Source organism: Carassius auratus, chromosome 4 (genome assembly GCF_003368295.1).
Source record: "Carassius auratus strain Wakin chromosome 4, ASM336829v1, whole genome shotgun sequence".
Classification (NCBI taxonomy): domain Eukaryota; kingdom Metazoa; phylum Chordata; class Actinopteri; order Cypriniformes; family Cyprinidae; genus Carassius; species Carassius auratus.
Genome location: NC_039246.1, coordinates 20,448,316 through 20,473,640, shown reverse-complemented (window position 1 = coordinate 20,473,640; position 25,325 = coordinate 20,448,316). Strand labels below are relative to the sequence as shown.

Sequence of the window (25,325 nt, the reverse complement as noted above, 5' to 3'; positions counted from 1 at the left end):
AAATGATGAAAAGGTATTTAATGGTTTTAGAAATAAGGACGAAATCTGATTTTCTGTGGACCTATTGTCCTCAACAAAGATTGAAATGCACCCAAATTCACACACAGACTCTTAAGAAATGGGTTGAATTTCATTGGGCAATATAATACTGAAATACAGAAATCCATCATGACACAGAAACATTAAAACATGCGAACCGAAGGCTAGAGAAAACGTCTGACATAACCCTTCCACACAAACACGTCTTTTAACTGGAACTTGTTTGTAGTCACCACAAGCATGCGTTTACACAACTATCACACATCAGAAAAAGAGGCAACATGCCATAGGCTATGCATGTCAGAAAAGAGATTTGAAAGAATGCACAATTATAACAGTATGGCTGAAACCGGTCAACTGGGCCTGATAACACACTATGAAGCAGAAATATTGATATAATAGAAGAAAAAAACAACAAAAACGTCTCTCAGACTCATATACGAGCCTTAAAACCAAAGAGGGGGTTTGTAGCTTTTAGCACACATTATATTTAAGGTAATCTATACGCTAGCATACTCATTAAAGCTGAAAAAAAAAAACAGACTTAAGCCACATAAACATCTCTCCAAAAATAGAACATAGTTCACTTAAAAACGCAAAGTTAGAATAAAGAATTTTCATTCTTGTTTTTATTGATATTAATGACGCACACAACACACGCATACACTTTAAAAACAAACTAAAAGTACCTTCAGCTCCTCCTCCATCTCAGAGATCTTCCTTTCTAAAGCTCTTCTTTCCTGCAGAGACACACACACACACACACACACACACACGTCAGCACACAAGCCCATCAAACACAGAAACAACTGCGTGATTCACCATCACTGCAAACAAAGAACGCTAGAGAATGGTGGATGCATCAGGTGAATGGATGTCAACACGGAGAGAAGTGAACAAAGTGAAGGGAACCACACACACTGCTTAGTGAAGCGGATCAAGAGCTAAAAATAATAAAATAAAAACAGTTCTGTTTACTCATGCTAACAGCAGGTCTGAACACATCACTGTAGTTTCATTCAGTTAATTAAAATATATTTTAAAAGTGTATTGAAAGGTTCAGTGGGCGTATATAGGCATATGCACCACATTTCAACAACAGACCAAGTTAATGCATAATTTCAATAATTAACAAATGTAAATGATGTTAAATACTGTAAATGGATGTAACAGGAACCAAAAGAGCACAGAGATGATGTTCCACACACATGCAGATACAATGTTTGAAAAAGAAACCACACCATTCTCTATATCTAGCATGATATATTATTATTTTCCATAAGTCCGGAAAGGTGTGTCGCTTTAGTGATTTGAAGAAAAGAGTGAAAGAGGGATTGTGATTGGCTGATGGGGTTTGGTTCGAACCCCTCGGGCTGTGAGAGGCACGTGATTCAGCCACTAGCAGAGCTGTAACACTTGAAATTCAGGTTAAACGTTACCCAAAGCACCCAGCTGAGCCCGAGACCTGCCTGCAACCTTCAGACACAAACCAGTGCCGGACAGTTACAAACCGGTCGGCCGATGGAGGCCAGAAGTCAGCATTTATCTGGATCAGTTTCTAAACATCTCCAAAATCTCAGCGTTTGAGCTGCAGTATGCTGTAATGGGGCTTTATCTATAAACGATCCTTTATGGATTCAACGCCTAATCACTGCATTAGAGTGAAGTACACATGCCACTGGACCATGATTCAACACATTAAAACTCATCATTCAAGTAACAGTTGGTTTTTACCCTTTTCTCCATCTCCAGCTGTGATCGATCAGCAAAGCGCTCCTGCCTCTGCAACACAAAGCACACGATGGATGAGCTCATGACATTTCAAATCATTTGTCATTTTCAGCGTTTTCTTTTTAGGATTATTATTATTCCCTTTTTAATCATTTTAAAGAAACCGCAATCACAAAAAGCTTCCAGCCTATTCTACTTTCTTTTTCTGGCCTGGAATCATATTGGTTGAATTAATTTGGATTATTTTTTTTATTTGATTTAAAAGCCCAGCAATTTCTACCCAATCTAAACTTAAACTCCCACTTTAAGATATTTCCAGGTTTTCTATAACTGATGCAACAAATCAGTATTAAAATCACAGTATAAATTTTAACAAAAAAAAAAAAAAGTCAAAGCTGCTGATTTTAATTGTATTTAATTTGGAAATAATATTTGAAAATTCAATCATACTTCAAAGTTTGTGGCAACCGTCTGATCCAACAAATCAGTGTGAGTAAATTAAATCGGATTCATTTATTTATTTAAATTTAATGATTCTAGTCATTTCTTTCTGTTGATTCTAAATTAATTTTTTTTTATATTTCCAGGTTTTCCACAACTGAAGCAACACACTGTGTCAGTATTACAATTACAGTATAAAATGTTAATATCTTGGGGAAAAAGCTTTTTGGGCAATTGAAAAATTATTTTATTTTATTGTTATTTTTTTAAGTTTAATTTGATTTCATCCTTTTCCCAGCCTGGAAATCATACTTGAAATTTCTCTCATATTTCTAGGTTTTCCAGGACAGTGGCAACCCTGTCTGATGCTACAAAGCAGTGTTAAGAGTATTCTCATCATCACAATTAATTTTATTGTAAAAGAATGAATTGTTGGTGTTGTTTTCTGCCATCAATGATAAAAAAAAAATGAACTGGTGGGCAAAGTCTCTCAGAAAGGATCTCACCTGTGTGGCTTTCTCCAGCTGCAGTTTCAGGTCTGCCAGCTCCAGATCTGTATCACGTAACTGAGCTTTCAACTTCTCATTTTCAGCTAAAATCTGCTCATAAAGCTGCAAGTGGAAAGAGCATGTTGGGTAAACACTCAACCGGTAAGAAAGCCACCATTTTATGAGGCGTAATCATACAGTGCCAAGTTGGTACCTTCTTATAATCAGTGGTGTCGTCTCTATCGAAGCGAGAGTACGCCCGCCGGCTCTCCCCAATGCCACGGCTACTCAAAGACTCGTAACGGTCGAGGGAGGAAGTGCTAGTAGACACAGGGTCATACCTGAGGGGGGAAAATGATGGATGCTTATATTATCCATTTGGGTTCTCATAATAAGCATGAATACAAGTTGCTCTTGAGTTTTGGGATACATACCTGGATAGTCTGTCACTCTGTGGATGGGAACAGAGAGAGAGAAAGTTATTACAAGGTCTGTACCTGCTGTTAATCGATCACATGCTCATAATGCATTTAGTGTGTCTGTTTGTACAGTGTCTAGACTACCGGAGCGTCTAGAATGCAGATTATCAATTAGTCTGGGATGGATTGTGTCGCTCTCATTCCTGGCTCTGATGGCCTTTAATGAGAGTCTGCGTGGGTCGGCAATCTATCATTTAGCGCTCTACAGTAAAGGACGTGCTTGAAGACATCTGGGTGTAATCCATTTGATTTTGTCCTAATAAAAGTCATGCTTCAAAAGGTTCGGCTTCAACGCGAGTGTCACATTTATCAAGGTGGAAGTAAAAGGACTCGGGTCAGCATTCCCTCCTCCTCCCGTTTCTTTTCTTCCCCTGAGCTCTGGGACCTCTCAGCCCTGCTGGGCTTTTCTTCATGAATTCCTGATCAGCAGCCAAGACTTCTGGGTCTGATCTGATTCCCCAGCTGCTCAGAACGCACACACACAGGGTTTTGGAATGACTTTGGAATGGCATACTAGCCACTATTTTTGGAAGTTAGTAGTGTGCAGTATGCATACTGTGCACAACATATGCGTGGAATTATTACCATTTGAGAAAATATGGAGTATTCCACCACAGCACATTATGTGAGACACAGTATCCCATAAAGCAATGATATTTGATGTGTGTGCGACTAATTTGAATGTTTCCAGCCCTATGTAATTACTGGTTAAGTAAATGTTGTCATCATTTTATCTAGACTGAACTTGACTGAACGTGTGTGCGCGTGTGCGTATACATATGTGTGTGTGTGTGTGAAACACTGGGCCGGGAGCAAGTATGAAGCCGGAGCTCAGAGTCTGGGCTGTAAGAAGCTCTCAGGCAATGACCCATGAGACAGCGCAGCCCACTTCCTTTAGCTGATTGCGCTGGTAGCACACTGAAGCACTCAGCTTTGTGTCAGAACTTCCTTTTCGATACAGAACAGCACAGCACACAGCAAGGAAATGTGTGCTATTAAGCGAACAAAAAAAACAGCTGTCTCATGAAGAACCCACAGACCCCATTAGATTTCCTTTCATATTACGGCCCGCGGAACACTTATCATCTGCAACCGTCCAACCAAAAACTGATCTTTAGCTCTATTCGGCAATATTTGAGCTAAATTTAAACAGGATGACATGCTGTAACAAGCGCACTCGAACAAAGGGTTGTAATAGGAGGAGGATTCGAGGCGTCCAGTTGATACGCGCAAAGTATTTCCGGTTCTTCTTCCACTGACCCAACAGTCAACAACAAAGCTCTGTCCTACTGTTTCTTGACCTTCCGGACTCAAACAAATTGTGATCCCACATTCCCAGTTTTCCGCCCAACTGCGTGTGATCTGGTTCCTGGATCACATCGACACAGGATATGCAGGATATTCATCTTACCCTCACTGGACTCACAATATCACTCCAGTCACACCAATACTAACAGATTGCGTACACACTAAACGCAGCTCATGTGACTAGCCACGTAGTTTCTTTCATCACGTATTCCTGTAATAGGTGACAGTCGGCAGGCTGGGGATCAGGTCGACTTTCATTTTTAAGATGACTAATGCTGCTGGGACAATGCCAGGAAGTTGAAGACGGAGGACAGTAACGGGAGTGAATTGTTCGTCCTGCCAAACACGAAGGAAAGTCAGTGTGTTCTTTGACTAAACAAGGTGAAAGAACCTCAAAGTCCTTCAAAACCGAACTTGGCGTATGTCTAACAGATAGATGTGTGTTAGTAGATGCACTGTAAGTGATGTGATGTTCACCTGAGGCTCTCCTTTAGTGCTGCCTTCTGAGTCTGACGGCTGCTCTGGCTCGTTCTCGTCGCTCTGTAACATAGAAATCAATTTCAAATTCCACTATATTCCAAGGGTCCAAAATTAAGTCGCCAATCACCAAATGCACGTAAATGCTTTGGCATGAACATAAGATTGAGTTAATGACCAGCTGGCAGGGAACTTTTCTTCCTGGCCAGTTGCAATTGCCCAATCAGAAGTAATCCAGAGAGGCCATACAATGATTGGAAATATTTATATATTTATAACCATCATAGCTATAGAGCAAGTCTGTGTGAGCGTGTAAAAGTTTCTTACATCCACAGTCAAGAAGGACACTCCAGTCGAGCGTCTTTTCTCTCGAGGTCGTCTGCGGTCGCGTATAGAGCGTGGCTGAGACTTGTCGTCAGCGTCCTTGTCGTCCTCTTTTTCTTTTCTATCAGACTCTGGTCAGAAAACAGACATATGGTTGAAAAACGCAGTTTTCAAACACACAACTTTCGCAACATTTTCAGATGTGAGAAGAATTTATTTTGACCAAATCAGCATATTAGGATAATATTCAGGATAAAAATCTAATTCACTGGAAGTTTTCAGACCTTTTTTAAAACCTACACAAATCAAATTAATGTCCCTGCAGAATAAATCGATAAAATAATGTCTCACAGATACTTTTGCTAAGACATTCATGACAACGGAGAAATTTGCACTGGGGGGAACAATTCATATCATTACTGCTGTACATTGTCTTAAAAAAAATCAAGTTTTGTGACGCTAGAAATACTTAACTTTCCAAAAGCAGGCAAGTTTATTGTTTATATGAATAAAATGTGTTCTTTTGTACGGCTGGGACATGAGGTGGAAATGACTTCATGAGGTTGTTGGTGTGCTGTACCTCTCTCCGTGTCGCGTGAGGTGCGGCTGTAGCTGTAAGCGAGACCGCTCAGGCTGTTGGGCCGGTTCAGAGAGGAGGAGCTGTACAGAGAAGAGGAGCTGCTAGACGAGGAGGAAGGCAGGGTGGAGGAGGCCGTGGTGGTCGAGGCCAAAGAGGTGCTCCGGTACTTCTGGAGCACAAGAAAAAGAAAACAACTCATGTGACATAAAACAAACTAGAATAGACCTAGTCAGAATTCCCGAACCTGCACTGTTCTCTGTGAGCGGGAACAGGAAGGAGTTTTCCTCACCTCTTCAAAGCTGCGGTAGCGTGACCTGTAGTCATCCTCCTTTGTCTCGGTCTCTTTCTTCTCCTCTTGTTTCTCCTTGTCCTGTTTCTCCTTCTCTTCTTTCTCCTCTTCTCGAGGCCATGTGGGACGACTGCGACCGATGGTCTTCTCTGCCTCTTGGAGATCAGTCAAGGTCACACCCTGGAAAAAAGAAGAGTGAGAATCACGTCATTCAATACATACATACATACATACATATATTTGCAAATACAGGTAACTCCATTTTTATTTTTATTATTTTTAGAAATGTTTTTCATGAGCATTCCAAGTCATATCAATCAAACTGCAGTTGGGTTGTTTCGATTGAGTAATAATAACTAACATACAGCTAATTTATAAAAGTTCATTGAAAGTTATTTTTATATATAAAGTTAGTTTCATGGCAAAAGCAGATAACTCCACATTTTCATTTTCAGAGTTAAACAAGAACACTCGTTTTATCTTGGTGATCTCATCTGACAATGTAGACGCCTGACAAACGTTGTTGTTGTTGTGATCATGGACTGTATGGAAGTGAATACATGCAATGCACAGAGCTTTTCCCTCACCATTGTAGCTTGCTGCTTTTGCTAAATTCTGTGAAAAAAAAGTTCCAGCTTTTATTTTCCCTTTATGGCCTAAAGAAGATATCACAGGTTCATCAAGTTCGTCGAAATTATCCATTCTCAATCACTTTTAGTCAGCTTTGACAAAACCCCTCTCAGCTAACACCCTGATTCGCTAAAATGGACTTACTGGCTCCTGTTCACAAACAGCAAGGGCGCGTGTCGGCTTCTGCATTAAAATTGAACTCGCGGTGCCTTTTAAGTAGACAATATCATGTTGACAAAACGTGTTTAGGGTTCAGATCACGCTATATGTGGAGAATAACGCACAGCACTCAGTTATTTTATTTTTTGTAGTTTGATATGTATTGATGTACTTATATGACTGACTGATCATCCTGGAGCCCAAGAGTGATCTCCCACTGAAGCGAAGCAGGGCTGAGCCTGGTCTGTACCTGGATGGGAGACCTCCTGGGAAAACTAGGTTGCTGCTGAAAGAGGCGTTAATGAGACCAGCAGGGGGTGCTCACCCTGTGGTCTGTGTGGGTCCTAGCGCCCCAGTGTAGTGATGGGGACACTATACTGTCAACGAGCACCGTCCTTCGGATGAGAAGATAAACAGAGGTCCTGACTCTCACTGGTCATTAAAAAAAAAATCCCAGGATGTCTTTCGAAAAGAGTGTGACCTCGGCATCCAAATTTGCCCAGTGGCCAATTGATTGGCTTCATCACTCTGTCTCCTCTCCAGCAGTAAGCTGGTGTGTGTTATAGTGCACTATGGCTGCCGTCGCATCATCCAGGTGGATGCTGCGCACTGGTGGTGGATGAGGACATCCCCCCTCACAATGTAAAGCGCTTTGATTCCATAGAAAAGCACTATATAAATGTAATTAAATTACTATTATTATAATTATTAAAGTGGCATTTGTCGGTTTTTGCAAATAACATATGTAGGAATATACGATTCACTCAACTCACGATTCGATTTTTTTTTTTTACAAAATGAGATTCTAGATTCAATTTTTTGGACAAAGCTGCATGTTTCTTTGTGAAATTGAAATATAACATTATGATAATATACTAATTTATATATTTATATATATATATATATATATATATATATATATATATATATATATATACACACACACACACACACACACACACACACACACTAACTATTATTGCTTTTTTGTTGGTTTTAATTACTTTAATTGTTTTAACATTTTATACAATAAAATTTTTGAATAATAATTATAATAAAATAGAAATCTTTACATGTACACTGTAAACTGTCACAGAAAGGGATTTTCAATTTGCAACAGCTTCAAACTTTTTTCACTCTTTACATTCAGAAATTACCACGATTATGCAATATATAAAGCAAGTAAATATTCAATTATTGTGTTATATGTTGAGCCCTTAGTCCCAACCAATAAGGCCTTGCTTTTGAATGCTGTAAACCGTTATTTCTCCCATAAATCCCTGCCACAACGCAGATCTCAGGAGCCCCTTTCACACTGCACGTCGGACCCGCAATATTCCCGTAACATTGCCTGGTCGCCTTCTGTGTGAAAGCAACCACGTCCCGGAATTGATTACCGAATCGAACCCGGGTCGGGGACATAGTAACATTGCGGTAATCGATCCGGAACGAGCGCTGTGTGAACAAAAGCCAGATCTAATTCGGTATCGAAGTGATGACGCGCGTTATCGCGCGACTCTTTTACCGGCTGTTTTGAAGGAAGATCAACATTCGCGACGAAAACACATGTGCAAACTGTAATGAAGCAGAGATCAGTTAGTTCCTCACTTTCCGCGCTGACGCAGAGATCGTTTGCTTGCTTCAGTTAAAGTATAACGTGCCAAGCGTTGTCGACTCGTACATTACACGTCACGCGCTGATGTCACGTGTCGTTACGGGATCTTCAGGGGTTGTGTGTGAAAGCACGCACATATACCGGGTCATCACTGGCAGTGTGAAAGTGCCAAATCTAGCGACCAGGGAACAATTACAGGAACACTTTACCGCTGTATTTGCCGGAATGGCAGTGTGAAAGGGGCTAGGATGTAATAAATTCCAGGAAGCATATACCAAAACCGAAGAAAGAACCAAGAAACAAAATCTTTTGTAAACAGCACTGAGTGGGTCTGTCTATTATAAGAGAGACTTCCTGCAGAGGCGTTTAGATGATTGTCTAGACTTGCCTGTGTGGACCTCCTGGACTGCCGTGCCTGTCTGGATCTGGCTTTCCTCTGAGACTCGGACTCTTCGTCACGCACAGGGGTGAGGTATGATCTACAGACACAACACAAAGAAACCAAATCCTCGCAGTTAAATGTCGTCACTCCGACAGCTTAAGCAACATGCACTTTTGTCGAGGCTCTTCAGGGCAGCTTTAATGAGATGAAAAATAGGCTTTGGAGAATAAATAAGACAGTTCTTCCTTTAATAGGAGCTGCTATATAATACATTGTTTAAACTGAATTCAAATGCTGACACGTAGAATCTAAATAAGTGACAAAAACTGCCTACTGAAGAAAACATCTATTGTGTCGTCTGCTCTTCTTTAAAATTACCAAACAGATCAAGGTATACTGAGCTTAAGCAATGTTTTCCACAAAGCAAATCAAGTCTGAGTGTGTGTGTGTGTGTACCTGCGTCTCTCTCGTCCGTCAGAGCCCAGCACAGTTCCAGTAGTGGAGGTGGTAGTGGTGGTGGCTGCAGTGTTGATTGTGGGGATGACCGCGGCCGACTCTTTCTCCTTCTCCTTTTCCTTTTCTGTACTCTCTTCTCCCCAATACCTGTTACACATCAACACAATTTACTAACAGATCCCATTCTGAGTGTTTAGTTCGGATGTTCAACTTTGTGTGTATTGGTACCTGGACAGCAGGCTGCGATGTCCGGTGGGTGAGGTAACAGAGGTGGTGGTGGAGGTCGGTGTTGTGGAGGAAGAGGTGGAACTTAAAGCATCCTCCTGCCTCCTTCCAAACGATCCGCTACAGCAACACCATCAAGAGACAAAACCAAAGGTAAGAGGAAAGGAAGAAATTATTCTCAAAAGAAGTACCACAGGAGAAAACAGGAAAGAGTGCCCTCATTCTGAAAACCTGAGCAAGGTCCATAGTGAACAAAGCAAAGGAAAATAAAACAAACCTGAAGTAGGTCCATAATGCACAAACGAAAAATAAATGAAAAAGTAAACGTAAAAAAAATTTAGGGCTGGGTGATATAAAGAAATCTTTATTTTTTTATACTTCTGACAATGTTCTATATTTAATTTAAAGCACTGCTTTATTTGCATTTTTTACATTTATTTAATGTGTATTAATCTGACAAATATTTAAATTAAGGGTTAGGGTAACTGAAGGCACATTTTGCTTATGTTTCCACCACTGGATAAAAAAAAAAGGTTATTGTGAATTTTCTCCCAATTCTGACTTTCTCATAATTCTGAGATATAAACTAGCAATTGCGAGTTATAAAGTCAGAATTGCAAGATATAAACTATATATAAAATATAAGTAATAAAGTAGGAATTGCAAGATACAAACTCGGGTTTATATCTCGCAAGTCTGACTTTTTTAAGATGCAAGTGCAAGTTAAAAAGTCAGAATTGTGAGATATAAACTCGCAATTCTAAACATATCAACACCCCTCCCTCCCCCCAAACAGTATTTTACAACTCGCATTTGCGAGTTTCTCTCTAATAATTCTGAGAAGAAAAAAATCTGAATTGCAAGATATAGCCTAAACTCATTATTCCGAGAAAAATAAAATCAGAAATGCAAGTTTTTAATCTCAGAAAAGTCAGAATTTCAAGATGTAAACTTACAATTGGGTGAAAAATGTTTAATATAATTTTAATACATCACCCAGCACTATATTCAGTCCATTCTATTGTAAAGTAAAACTCTACACCCCATAAGCAAATAAAGCCCCAGACAGCAAGAATGGCAAGAAGCTACGTGTGAGGAACACAAAGACACATGGACATGGAGTGTGTGTGTGTGTGTGTGTGTTTCCCGGGAGGTGCTCGGGCAGGTACCTGCGGTGAACGCTGTAAGACTGGTAGTAGGAGGAAGGCTGCTGCCAGGCTTTAGAGTTGTTAGGTTCCAGGCTGGAGGCAGAGGAGGATTTGGCGGGCAGGTCGCGAGAGCTAGACGTGCGGCCTAACGCTAGCGTGTGAGACGTACTGCCGTGTGGGTGTGGCGGGGTGAAAGAGGTGTGTTAGCAGGGGGCAGACATACAGGAACACTCATAGACAAAACGTTACATATATGTCTGAAGCACTGACTGGCTTGTGAGGGGCTCGGTTTCTTAAGTCATATTTTGGAATGCAAATAAATAAATACTTCTCTAGAAACCATAAACACACTTTAAGTCTGTATGTAAATATTTGTATATTTAATCATTTAAAACATTTAAAGTACAGTCACAATTTGATTTATAAAGATCATGATATTCATTATTCAGATTATTTTTTGTTTTATTAACAGGTCGAGTGTGAAACTGCAATAAATAAACAAATCTGCATATAGTTTTGACTTAATATTATAACAAACTCAGTATCATTCAAACGTTTGGGGTCAGTCAGATTTTTCAATGTTTTTGAAAGAAGTCTCTTATGCTCACCAAGGCTACATTTATTTGAGTAAATATACAATAAAACAGTAACACTGTGAAATATCTTTACATTTGAAAATAACTGATTTCTATATTTTATATATTTTTCAAATGTAATTTATTCCTGAGCTTTCAGCACCATTACTCCAGTCTCCAGTCAAAAATCAGCCCAAAACGCTGATTTGGTGCTCAAGAAACATTTCTTATTAACACTGAAAAATAATTCTGTTTCTAAGTGCTTGTCTAAATCGTCATTATTTTCAGGGTTCTTTGATGAATAGAACATTTCAAAGAACAGCATTTATTTGAAACATCAATCTTTTGTAAGAATGTAAAATTAATGCAATAAATTTACTTGTTGAATAAATAATAAATTTATATATATAATATACATCTTATTGACCCCAAATTCAATGCTAATAAAGACATTATAACATGTTATCTAATATCATAATTGTTTTTTTTTAAATATTAATAATAATAATATTTAATCACAATCGACTATACACAATATAAATGCATTTATGAAAATCAAAATTTTAGGATTTTCTATTAGACTTCTATGCGTCTCATGCAAACTCAAGCCAACAGAAGCAGCTATGCGCCCTTGTTTAAAAGTGCTAGAAGCATCTCAGTGAAGCAGCAGGAAACAGCGACCCGCTTTCGCCCATCTCTTTGAAAGTCCTCGCCAGTAAAGCCAATCGTGTTACTAGAATAAAAGCTAACCTGCGCTGATAGCTGGAGGTTCTGTTTTGTGAGGCGGTCCCATCGCTGTTCTTCAGGTCTTCTTCCCAGCGTCTCCTGGTGTACGAGCCGCTGCGTACCAGACTAGCAGCCGAATCCCTGAGAACCACATGCTACAAATAGTACCTCTGATTCCAGAAACCCATCATTTACAATACTAAACTAACTCACTTCTACAGAAAACCGTTCCTAGCAACTGGAGAAATACTAATAAAAGACATCTGAGTGTGTACAGGACACTACCTATCCCTTCTTTAGTAATATTCTCCTCAAGGACGACATGAATGTGGTGCATAAGCCACAAAAACATGCTACACTACAGCTTGTGATTCTCATACAGCAACACACAACACACAACATGGAGCAGCGGGGGGTGCTCTCACAAATGCACAGATAAGCATGTGTCTGTTCTTCACCTGTTTTCCTTCTCGTCGATGTCAGACGTGCTAACGTGTCTCCTCGGGATGCTTGGTGCAACATACGCCAGACGTGTCTTCTCCTTCTCCTGTGAAGAGGAGAGGTTGTGGAAACAAAACTCAAATTTAATTCAAAACGCATCTTCCCTTCCAATAACAAGGTTTGAAGGAATATTTCCCCCCAAATTAAACAAGTACACTCTAGTAGACCTTCTCCTTGTCTTTATTGTCCAGTGAGGATGAGAGGCGAGGAGAAGAGGCCGAGCGCATCACCCCGGCTGTGTCCTTCTCTTTCTGTGCCTCTTTAGTTGTGCTGATTTCTGCCAGTGCTCCGTAACTGCCGGTTTTCCGCAGGCACAGTCGCCATGATGCAGGAGACTCATCCTTCCTCTCCTCCTCTTTAGGAGACCCCTTCCCTTCAGGTGTGCTCACCTGAGGAGAACAAACAATAGACGGAACAATCTTGATGTACTTCCAAAGTTAATGACAACATCTGAGAAGCTCAAATTTCAACCGTATAATACCATACAATATAATATCACGCACTTGTGCAGTGATGGCATTTACTAGACCACAGACAGCACACATTGTTAAACAACAGTAAGGGTCCTTCATGTGTGCAGGAGAGAGAACGGGGCATTCGGATCAGCCTGACAGGTCAAATCAGGGCATAAATAAAGGAGCACAGGTCTGTAGGGCTGGGAAACCTTTTGACATTTTCATGAAACAAAATATAAAAATAATAATAATAAAAAATAAAAATATAAATATACAAATAAACATACACACACATGCTCTGAAATGGTTCAAACTAAAAATCCACAAGCTTGTTCTTCAGGAAATGTAATGGTAAAAACAAAAACATAACTTTCTATTTTAAACTGCCAACAATATAATATAAAGTATGCTTTAAAAATTCATGAAACCATTTTAATAAAAAATAAATAAATTTGCAATAAATATAAAAAATATAATATTTTATAAAAAAATAAAAATAAAAACTAAATAGTGGTCAAAGAAGACATTTAAAAACTATTAATATTTTATGTAACATCTTTCTATTAATTAGTTGCTTATTAGCAAGAATATTACTTGCATATAGGCTGCTTATTAGTACTTATAAAGCACATTATAATACACAACAATGTAATAACAAGCAGCAAATTAGAAGTTTGAGGGACAAGTCAGGCTTAATGCTGCTATAACTCAGAAATAAACTTCCGAGGGAAACACATGGAGACCATTTTGAACTGTTTAGTGGTTTTCAAACATGTTACAATTGTTTACTTGAAAGAAAACTAGGCTTAATTTGAGTATACTCAATAACAACACAGATGGCAAAACCAAGCATGCCCCGTTTCAATCAAGATGTTAGTTTTTGCAAACTCATCAGCATCCTGGTGACCTGTTAGGGAGTCGATAGTCAATGAATTCACCTTTCTCAAAGTACACACAACTTTGAAGTCACCCAATCATATTTAGTCCACCACATTCAGATATAAAACTACAACACACATGACTCTGAACAGAAAACAGCACATCATCACAGGCACAGTCGTGGCTGACAGTGACAACACCATGCAGTGAGCCAGTGACAGGAAGAGGAAATGGTCTTAGATTACGCAGTTATCTGACTGGTTAGGGACGAGGTCATGTTGGGGAACTTATAGAGCGGGCAGGAAGAAGGGGCGGGAATCACAATGCTGAACACACCGAGGGCTCACCATCGCTTTTTTGGGCATAAGTGAAATGCCAGTTTTGCGCAAGCCTTGACGCCACAACGCAGGACAGCCTGGCTCCCCCCCAGGCACAAGGGCAGTAATGTTATCAGACTAAAGCCAGCCAAGACAACAGCAAAGATGAGTAGAAAGAGAAAAACAGATGATTGTGAAGAAATAAAGGAAGAAAGAACCTCTTAATGAAATAAATCAAAAAGCAGCAGGAGCAAAAGAAACAAAAAAGTTATACGACGCACAAGTGAGAGAAAACAACAGCAAAGCAAAAAACTAAACAAATAAAAAGCCCAGTCACAGCACACACAACGCTTTGAAAGCTCCTGCCATTACATTATAGTTTAAGGTTACATTTACACACAACGGTGTAGTCAAAATAGGAAACGTTTTTCCCTTGCGTTTTCAAAAGTTTCACGTATAGACGACAATGTTTTCAAAACGATTCTTATTTACACATAGCCACGAAAACGGAGAAAAATGCTGTAGTAAATATGCCAGGCCAGTAGTTTGTTGTTATTAAACAGTACCTGTAGGGAAGTGACGATTATATGTTGTACATGATGCGTCTCCGCTGTTGGTTATAATATTGGTGAAGTAAATCCACACTTTGATGAAGAAGCGTTAGCAAACTCTTGAGCATCAACAACAGTAACATGTACAGTACTCCAATGTTGTGTATGTTTGTTCGTGCTAGACTTTCAAATTAACACGTACTGCACATGTCTATATACCGAACACGTACTACGCACACGTATGTTAAAGATTCCCGTATTGGATTTTTACCATAGATTGTATAAAAATATGGCCGCATTGTCCGTGACGTCACCCATAGGCTTCCTATGAGTGTTTTTGAAGCCAATAGCAGACGGAGCGCGCCATTTCGTCACTCCCGGGTAATCAAAAATAGGCAAAACGGTGGGAGCTGGTTGCTGAAACCACACCCACCTAGTGCGACGCATGTGACTCCAGCAGTAATTCACCTGTCACTTCAGTGGTCACGCCCTTAATTATTCAGAACTTTAAGGCTTAATATAAACAGATGGGTTTTACCCTTGTCACAAAGGGTAAAATTTGCTATATAGAATTTTTTGCACCAGGGTGTAAACCTTTTTTTCTGCTGTAAAGTTGGGCATTTTAACATGGAGAGTTTATGGGATTGACTCCCTTTTGCAGCCAGCCTCTAGTGGCCAGTCGATGAATTACAGTTGAAGTCACTTACCTGTAAGCTTCACAAGAGAGAGCGGGAGATTACCGCTTGGTGTTTACATGGAAATGATAACTGTGGCATTTTAAAAAACTTGCACTTTGAAACCCTGTTTTCAAAAATATGCGTTGTCAGTCCCCAGTAAATGAACAGGCAAAACGCATAAAAATTTTAAGTTTTTGGCCAAAAATTTTGTCGTGTAAACGGCCCCAAGATGCAATTAAAAAGCAGACTTTTATAGCACCATTTGTCTCGGAGAACAATATACCAATAAATTAAGAATAATGATTTACATTTCACATTATATTTCATTTTATATTACAGCGAATAATGTTTTATTGTACATATCTGGGCTAAAATATATCTTGTGTTGCACAGCAGCTACAGCTACTTATTTTATTTTATGTCTTAATAAAAAATAAAAGATGATTTAATTTGATTTTAATATATGAATTAGTTGGTAGGTTTGGATCTCACACTGCTAGAACCATGTTCTACCAGCTGAGCTACAGGAAGACCTAAACTACAGAAAGGACATCTCCTTGGAAATGCAATTCTTTGAATACTTTATAAATATACCTTGAAGTGCAAATTAGAGATGCACCGATTGACCGGCCAGGGACCGGAATTAGCCAATTCTCCACATGATCGGCCCGGATGTAGTCGGCATGGATGTTCTTCACTGTGAGTGAAGACAGCACAAAGTTCGCAATTTGTAATGTGTAAGGCAAAAGTTAACTGTGGGAGAACCACAGGTCTCGATGAATGTGAGTGTGAGAGAATTTTACTAGCCGACTGGACAAGAAGCCTTACTAAAATACCAATAACAAAAACAAATAAGGAAGCACTACAACCTGGCCACCAAAAAATTTATTGCATTTAGTCTAAACTGCGACTGATAATGTATTGATGAAGACCGTACTCACTTGCCTCATTTGTGAATGGATCGGCCATTTGAAACTAATCAGTTGAATGACTAATAATAGAAAGAAAGAAAAAACGGAAATGGCAATCGGTGCATCTCTAGTGCAAATAGTCGAAATACAGTGTTTATGATCATTAAAAGTCAAATCTAGATTTATAACCCAAATAACATTTTTAAGTTTAAATTATGAACAAAAATATTTAAAACCTTAACAATAACCCAATTTAATTGCATTTAATTTTGAGTAATAATAAATCTGGCTAATGGTGAAATCAAATGTGTTCTGAACAACTGCATTTTCTCTACAAATTGTGTAGTTGCCTGACATTGATGAAACCTCCTTACTGTCCAGCAGAGGGCAGCAGGTACATGGTAAAGAGGTTTGGAGGACATTTTCTCTCCCATCAAGATCAGTGCACAGCCCCAGAATTCACTCCACACTGACCATCCTGAATAGATAGTAGATCAGCGGACTTGTTTGTATTTTGCAACTGTGAAGCCACGTTACATAATGAATCTGTAGAACCCATTCACTGTGTTATGAAACCATCGGTCACCTTGAAACCAAGACAATAACGTTCATTATGAAAAGCTTCAGATGCACTGTATTTGCTTAATGACTCATGCTCAAATACATGCTATATAGAATGAATGATATTGCCAAGGAGGAGTCTGGGTGGATGGAAAGCTGGACAACACGTTCAAGGGGAGGAATATGTACCTTTTTGGTAGGTGAGGTTGGGGTGGTCACCTGGTTGCTCGGGGTAGTTGGAGACGTGACGGTGATAGTAGCAGATGCAGGTGTACTGTTAGAAATGCTCGACGGAACAGAAGACTTTGTCTTGTCTGGAAAAAAAGAAACGGTAAGTAAATTACCTTACTGATTTCAACAAAGCTAGATGGGAAAGAGTACATGGTGGTCAATGTTTCAAACGGGTACCTGCTTCATTCTCAGACTCCGAGTCTTCCTCATCCTCTTCCTCACTAGAGCAGCTAGACTCGTCCTTCTTCCCCTCCCCCTCTTCTTCATCCACCTTCTCTGGCTCCAGAGTCTCGATTCGTGGGACAGTCTTCTCTGGCTCCAGTAAAAGTGTTTCTTTACTAAAGCAGACATGAACAACTCTATTGGGTCTCTGATGGGGGTTCCGCTTTGCCATGTCAAATGGATTAAAGTGATAGTTCAAAATTCTGTCATTAACTATTCACCCTCACATCGTTCCAAAACAGTTAAGTCATTCGTTTATCTTCGGAACACAAATGAAGGTATTTTTGATGAAATCCGAGAGCTATCTGCAATACAACAACAAAGCAACTACCACATTCAAGACCCAGAAATGTAGTAAGGACATTAAAATAGTTTGTGTGACGTCAGTGGTTCAATTGTAAGTTATGAAGCTACGAGAATACTTTTTGTGCGCAAAGAAAAAAAATTTATTCAATGATTTCTTCTCTTCCGGTTCAGTCTTTGCCGCCTTTCGACATGCAGGATTTCACCAAAAATATCTTAATTTGTGTTCCAAAGATGAACAAAGGTCTTATGAGTTTGGAACAACATGAAGGTGAGTAATTAATGACCGAATTTTCATTTTTGGGTGAACTATCCCTTTAAGTAACACAGCTAAAGCCCAGACTCGCACCCAAGTTTGTAAAAACCACTTCGGTCAACTAAACTCTGATGGCAAACATCAAAATTGAAAATTCTAGAGTGGAAGCACCCCCAGTCAAGAGACATAAATAGTAAGTCAAGACATTGAGTAAACTGTATATCAGTCCCATCATGGTGGGGGCAGGAGCCGTTTACCTCTTCAGTGGTTTCACAGATTGATTATTGTCCCCAGTAGTCGTAGTTTCTATTAAAGGAGACTTCTTAACATCCTTCTTTTCACTCAGAAGCTGAAACAAACACAGAACGCGTCAAGACAACGCTCATTTACATTTTTAATTGAAGATCTGATGCCAAAAGTGAGAAATTACCAAATTATGTTTCTTTTGCAGCTCTTCTAAATATCCCAAGATATCTTCATCAGCCACGTCAAACGCCGTCTGACCCTGAGAACCAAAACGCAGCATATTGTAAGGGTTCAATCCAGAGACTACAAAGAAGCTAGCAGCACACAGACAGAACCATAAATCCCATACCACTTTATTGACAACGTCCATTTCACACAAATGCTCTACTAGTATCCGGCAGGCCTCTTCTTTGCCCCAGTGTGCAGCAGCGTGGAGCGGAGTCCAGCCATCGTAGTCTTTAATATTTACATCATACCCTGCTTGGATTAAAAGCCTGCAAACAGTCAGAGCGACAGAAATAGCATGATGAGATTAGACAAATCTGGGTTTCTTGGATTTTGGTGCCGCAATCTAAGCTTGGCCTCGTTTGCCAAAGGTCTGGGATATTATGAGGGCCAACAGGTTCATTTTCCCATTGCCTGCCAACAGTTAGTCGTCGCACACAAAAAATAAGCATTAGTTGAAGTTTTCTGAGATCCAACAGTGGCAGATGGAGCAGTTGTCACAGTCATTAAACTCTGACATCCAAAGACTGAAAGCACCATAAAACTCCCTAACTCCTGACACACGTCCTGAGCTGTGTTTGTTCAACAGCTCACGATAATCTACTGTAATTGAGACAGGTAAACAGGTTACAAACAGTCTCTACCTGAGTACAAGACCCTTGGGATACTGAAAGAGTTGCAAGGTGAAGTATGGGATGAGCAATAAAGCCTTTACACCTGCAGTTCCACAGTTTCATTTGTTTCTACCTTCACTAGCTGCTAAATCTCACTTGTTGGCAAAAGAATAAAGACAAATATTATCCCAGGTGTCCGTTGAATCCTTTCTAGATGGAAAATGGCAAAATCTTTCTTTTGAAGGCAAGCAAACTTACTTTAAAACCTCAGTGTATCCCTTGGCTGCAGCGACGTGCAGTGCGGTCCCCCCAGATTTGGTGTGCCGGACGTCATTGATCTGGCCGCTGTTAAGCCACTGTCGTGCATCCCTTAGCATGATCCGCTCCTCCTCTTTCCTGGCCGCCTCGATATCCAAGCCTGGAGCAAGATGGAGGGAGGGACAGACGCTTTGGATTAGTACATATACTTAACCTGCTCAAACTGTAGGATATCCAATAAAAACAACTACATGCAAAGCAAAATATATGGCACTTTGGCGTGATAGATTTGACGAGTTAAGAATGTTGAACAGCTCATGACATTATGTTTAATCCCAGCTGACAAGCATAGAGTTCAACGAGTTGACTTCAGTGTAACAAAGTAAACAGTTTCAGGAATGACTCGTTTGTCTAAATAGTGTCATGGGTTAAGTTTGTGCGAAAAACAGTATGCCTATAGAAAACTCCAAATGACTGATCAATAACAAACTACAAAAATAAAATATTAAATGAAAAAATGAATGAAAAAAATTGGTTTTATCGATTGCTATCTGATAAGACAGTGCCTTCCTGGAAACTACCAGGAAGTTCACATTCTAGGGTTTATTTTGATATTATCGCTTCACATTCAAATGTGCATAAAAATATTCTATGCATACTTGAATTCTTTTTATTGTTCCGAAAACACAACAATGTAAACCAGTCCACAATGGAGGACTGCCAAATGGGTCACTGTGCCTGTAGTCTATTTAACCTGACATTTACTTAGGCATGTAGAGACCTGACAGCATTAAGCTAAAACAGGAAACAACAATAGACACTCTGGAGCTTGTAACTTTGACGCAAGTGACCATTTACCATGTGTCTAAATCAAGGGTCCAGACTCATTCTTCCCACTGGTCACTCTTTTGCAACTAACTTTATCAGCTGGTCACATGAGCACATTTGGTCGCGATTATTTATTATTTTTTATGCTACAACAAGCAATTATTCAATGCACGCCGATGAACGTTTATCATAGTTTATTGTTATATGGAAATGAAAGTGGTTAACATTCAACCCATTCTTTATTATCAGTATTATTTGTGATTTGAATTTTTTATTTAGAATTTTGTGAACAGTAGTTTCACTTTTGCTATGTTATAAGCGTAAAACAAAAGATGGATTAATTGTTATTCTTAATTATAAAGCCCAACAACAAATCAAGATACAAATGACAAACTAGCTTACAAAACATTTATTAAAAACGAATAAAATGAGACATGGCTCATCACATGCTGTATTATATACCGACTAATAACCTACAAAGCATTTAGAAAACACTGAGGAATCAAAAAATAAATAAAAGAGAGCTTCCATTGCTTAATGTGAAATAAACAATAATAATAATAAAAAAAGATAAGCTTTTCAAAACGAGTTCAAACGAGTAGCACGGTTTCATTATGCTTTCATTTTCATTGAAACTGAAGGGTCGAAATCTGGAGCCTTGTAAATGTTTAATCTCCACTGAGTGCTATACCAAAACAAGATCACTGCTTTATATATACACCGAAATATAACTGACAGCTACTTGACCTTTCATATTTGTCAGAATAATGAGCCATCTCAAATTACAAATGAGCAGCATGAGGATCATGCCACATCCCTTATATGGCTACAAGCCCGAATGAATGGCCAGCAGGTGCAGCTTCTGGGAAAAGTGAAATACGATGTGATTAAAGAAATCGATTTTGATCAGTTTGGTTGAAGAGATGGGGCCCATATTTGACGAAAGAGCTGGAAGTAAGCCAGAAAAAGATGAGTCCATGAAACAGAAATCTGTGGAAATTCCTGTGCAAATACCATAACAGAGCTGCTGTGTGTTGCAAGAAAATTCCTATCGTGGAAAGAAATTGGAAGAGGTAAGAACATGCTTCATCAAGTGAAGCCTGAATATCAGTCTTGTCTGGTGTAAATGGGTGATGTCTAGACTAGTGATGCGGGTCGTCTGCGGGTCGTCTCAAATTGGCACTTTATTTGTGCGGTGGGTTAGGTGCGGGTCATTAAAAACAAAAACAAAAAAAATTAAAAATCCATGTATGTTGCGTGCAATTCCCTATTGCCTATATTAAATATTTTGAATGTATATTTTTATGGCGTTATTTTACTGACAAATGTCGAGAGCGCATTATTGTAGCAGGAAATAATGTTAGAGCGAGAGGAGAGACATGTTTTAAGTGCCTGCACAGTTTTCGGGATATATCTGAGGTTTTATGCCAGATCAAGAAAATCCACACGCGAGCAGAGAGATTTGCGCTCGACATCTGTCAGTGAAATAACGGCATATATTTTCACATTTTATTAAGTTCTTTGATAAGGTTACAATACGAAGGTCTACGTATCAAAGTAACTTGCGTGATGTCCCTGTGGGAAGGAAAAAAAAATAAGAACCTCGCATCACTAGTCTAGACAGTAATTCTCCTAAATTCTTGAGAGATCTGTATTTGCTGCCAATGTAAGAGGTTAGGAATAGGAATATTTGGAGACCACAGCTGGTCTCCAAATACAAATCCAGTTTCCTTATCGAATGCTTAAAATTCATGGAAATACCTTGTATGCACTGATTCTGGTTGATACAGATAAGCTGATAATTGTATTCACGATACAATTGCAATCACTAAATAATTGATATTAAAGATAATGCAAAACACAAAACTGCTCCATTTAAAACTTGAATTAAACTGAATTTAGGCATTACAACATGATACAGTATGAAAGATGGAAATTTATATTAACATCTAAGAATTATATTTAGTAACCAATAAATAACCAATATGAACGAACTAAGCTAATAAATAAAAATACAAAAACAAGAAAATTAAACAAAAATAATAAAAACTAATCCAAATCAAGCTAACAAAAAACTAAACAAAACAAGAAACAAAAAAACCATGAAAGCGAATAAATGAAAACAATATCAGACGAAACGTATCCTTAGGTTAGGTCCGACATTAAAGCCTCATGCACACCGGGACGATTATCACGCACAATTATCGCAACTCGTGACTAAACAAAAGGCGCCAATGTGAATGAGGACACCGGTGCGCAAAACAGCAGGCATAAAAGTGTAATAAAAAAGTTTTTTTTTTTGGTTTGACACGTCTTTGTTCTCCAAATACAAATCCAAAAAAAAGTCTTTGTTGTTCGTTTTTGTTGGTTTGTCAAGTCTTTAGTTCTAAACAGCACTTCGTCTCAGCTGAGCAATAAATAAGTTTAAGCAATAACAGGAGCCTTAATGTTGGTTTACGAGCACAGGGATTTGCAAAAGCCATTCACTTTCAAAGAGAGTTGTTGAATTCTAAGGGCATGTCAGTGGCCAGTGTAAATGCAACAGTCTCTCATTACACATGCGATCGCAATGCCACACCAGGTCCCGAACTACAGGGGCTGCCATTCGTGTGACTTCTCTGCTTACGTACATTAGTCCTTTATTTGCCGGTGCAAACCAGAGCACCATCACTTCTCATCAACCCAGGACAAAAGGCAGAGGGTATACTGTAGACGGGCTCTCGGGATGCAGATTGCTCAAAATGATGAACACATAGCGATGTCACCAGTGGCTCTGCTGATTCAACAGCCAACGGAGGGAAAAAAACAGCTTTGCTTTGTCTTTCCTTCTTAATAGGTTTCAGTGCATTGTGTAACATACAGCTGATGAGCATAATGGCTCTTTTTTTCTTGCAGACCGAGGCTGCACGTAACAAGTAAAAACAGGTAGAACAAAAGTGTACTGAGTGCCAGAAGAATAAGCAGCCTCTATAAACAGCAAGAGGCAAACTGACCTCCACGAGAGCACTGACATACAGCCAATAGCAGCGGATAGGAGCTTGGGTTTACAACTAAAAGGTTCACTTTAAGTCAATTCAGTAAAGCCCGGATATATTTTAAGCGAAATCAAGGAAGTAGTTGGTGTGACGTAATTTCAAACAAAAGACCAAAACCGTCTGCGTTGGGAGTTTTTAATGGAAAAGTTCCAACTCCGGCTGGTAAACTACAATTAGTCTGTAGCATTGTCATTCTAATTGATAGCATTGATTTATTTGCTAACAGTAAACCGCTGCTCAGGTAGTACTGCGATTAAGAACTTCACTGTGAGTACAATAGGGCCTTTTGGGCTTTTACATAAGGTCCATTAATCCTCTTCATCCGAAAAGTCAGTTTTTGTCAGACAGGTTATGTCACCATCCATAATAGACGTCTGATTTTCCAAGCTACAAGAGCTGGAAAAAACTGTTGCTTTGGCTAAGAAAGGCTCCTTGTCACCTGATTTCAGTGGAAATGAGCAACTCCTAATAGGTCTGAGGGATGACCCTGCGGAGGGGGGTGGTGGTGGTCTATGCTTAAGTTTAACCTCATGACTGGGGTCTCGTTCAAAAGGAGAGGGAGTGGGAAAAAAAGATAATCACATTAGAAGTGGCTGAAGGCATTATACAACACTCAATGTTACATAATGCCATCTCTGAGCTGAGAATAGTGCAGTGTCTTATAATACAACACATGGAATAAAGCGTGGGCTCCTGTTCTAGCCTAACCACTGAACGACGAGCATCACGATAGAAAAGGACGTTCCTCCTCACCAGCAATGTGATTTCTGATGTCTGCAGGAGTCTTTTGTGCTTCTTTAAAGCTGAAGAGTGTCCTTAAACCCTCAAATGAAAGCTATCAGCTGTCATTGGCTAAACCACACTGGATGGCCATGAGCGTGGGCTGAATTGTGAATGTTATATAACATGCTCTTAAAGAGTGTGATATGTTAACAGCAGGGCAGAGCAATTATAAACAAATTGACGCCGCATGTAGAGCTGTTAGGAGCGATAAATGACAAGCACAAGCTTGGTTTTTGCTCTCTGAATATTGCCTTTCCGCATGACCAATTCAAGGCTCATGTTTCAGGAGCTACTGTGGACTTGCTGCTGACCAAAGCCACAAAATCTGAGTAAGGTATATCGATGGATTCTTCACAAAATAAAGAGAAAACTAAATATCTGTATGCCTTGATCCTCCAAAATTATTAATATTATTTTTTTTTTTTCAATGGCCAATACCAACATCAGTCAAAACTGACTCGGGGCTCTTTGTAAATTCTGGAACTGATGAAAATAAGAAAAGCCAGTTGTATTCATTGCTCAAACTGCTCATTTAGTGGCTAATATTACAGTCCCAAAATGGACCAATCTCAACTGATTAATCATTCCTGATTAAACTCATTCATTTTATTTTTCTTCCGTTCTTGTTTCTGCATGTAAGGTTGCACCACATGACTCGGGGACAAACACAGCTTCACTTTTTATCAAATTGTCATGAAATTAATAAAAATTTTCCTGATTATTACACCTAACTCAACAAAAACACGCTGTAACTCAAAACTAATTCCCCAGTTTAAAGTATGAATTATTCCTTTCTACCCTTCCGAAATGCCTGGATTTGAAATCTGGAAAATCTGGACAATCTTCCTTCTTGTATTAAATCAAGGAGGCGTGTCCTAAACAACTCGTATCTGCCCATCAATCACAAGAGCGATACTGCAGTTGGACAGCCTAAATCTGTCAAGACAGACCCTCAGTTGCGGTTTGTTCTCTCTCAGATGCTGTTCTGTCCACCTCAAAAGACTTTGCAGAGCCTCCTTAAACATTAAGGAGTTTATTTTTATTTTTCAAGTTTCTTTTTAATGATGTGCCTGAGGAACTGAAAGATTAAGTTCCCATTTGTTCTTCACACTTTTCAATTATTATTTTCATTTATTGTAAACACGTGTCAGTTTTTCAAATGATCTTTTATTGAAAGATACAGCAGTGTTGTATTCTCAGACATAATGAAGAAAAGTACATTTATTTTAAATCTTGCAGTGTTTAACACCATTAAGCCACCAAGCGTATCCTTGTTTAAACATTGCTAATAAAGTCAGCACAGATTTCCTTGAGTTGAATACATTTTATTATAGTTTGTTACCATTGCCATTATTAACTCATGTTAATATTATTAACAGAATGCCTAAATTGTGGTTTAC

At 39.1% G+C, this 25,325-nt stretch overlaps 1 protein-coding gene across 7 annotated transcripts in view; it reads right to left on the bottom strand.

Moving 5' to 3' along the window:
* LOC113062096 (protein phosphatase 1 regulatory subunit 12A) overlaps positions 1–25,325 on the bottom strand; it is a 68,382-nt gene that overhangs the window by 5,379 nt on the left and 37,678 nt on the right. For 2 of the 7 annotated variants that reach the window (XM_026231705.1, XM_026231713.1), the window contains exons 4-26: positions 19,280–19,439; positions 18,532–18,676; positions 18,367–18,441; positions 18,194–18,285; positions 17,333–17,493; positions 17,114–17,238; positions 12,741–12,962; positions 12,531–12,619; positions 12,097–12,213; positions 10,793–10,939; positions 9,627–9,743; positions 9,399–9,545; positions 8,949–9,039; positions 6,157–6,336; positions 5,868–6,036; positions 5,291–5,418; positions 4,964–5,026; positions 3,134–3,150; positions 2,914–3,040; positions 2,718–2,822; positions 1,774–1,821; positions 1,479–1,515; positions 729–779 (exon numbers count right to left, since the gene is read on the bottom strand). In XM_026231705.1, the coding sequence (XP_026087490.1) occupies positions 748–779; positions 1,479–1,515; positions 1,774–1,821; positions 2,718–2,822; positions 2,914–3,040; positions 3,134–3,150; positions 4,964–5,026; positions 5,291–5,418; positions 5,868–6,036; positions 6,157–6,336; positions 8,949–9,039; positions 9,399–9,545; positions 9,627–9,743; positions 10,793–10,939; positions 12,097–12,213; positions 12,531–12,619; positions 12,741–12,962; positions 17,114–17,238; positions 17,333–17,493; positions 18,194–18,285; positions 18,367–18,441; positions 18,532–18,676; positions 19,280–19,439 (2,594 nt within the window). In that variant the 3' untranslated portion in view covers positions 729–747. The remainder of the gene's footprint in view (positions 1–728; positions 780–1,478; positions 1,516–1,773; positions 1,822–2,717; positions 2,823–2,913; positions 3,041–3,133; positions 3,151–4,963; positions 5,027–5,290; positions 5,419–5,867; positions 6,037–6,156; positions 6,337–8,948; positions 9,040–9,398; positions 9,546–9,626; positions 9,744–10,792; positions 10,940–12,096; positions 12,214–12,530; positions 12,620–12,740; positions 12,963–17,113; positions 17,239–17,332; positions 17,494–18,193; positions 18,286–18,366; positions 18,442–18,531; positions 18,677–19,279; positions 19,440–25,325) is intronic. The other 5 variants (XM_026231676.1, XM_026231687.1, XM_026231697.1 and 2 more) reach the window with 4 other exon arrangements.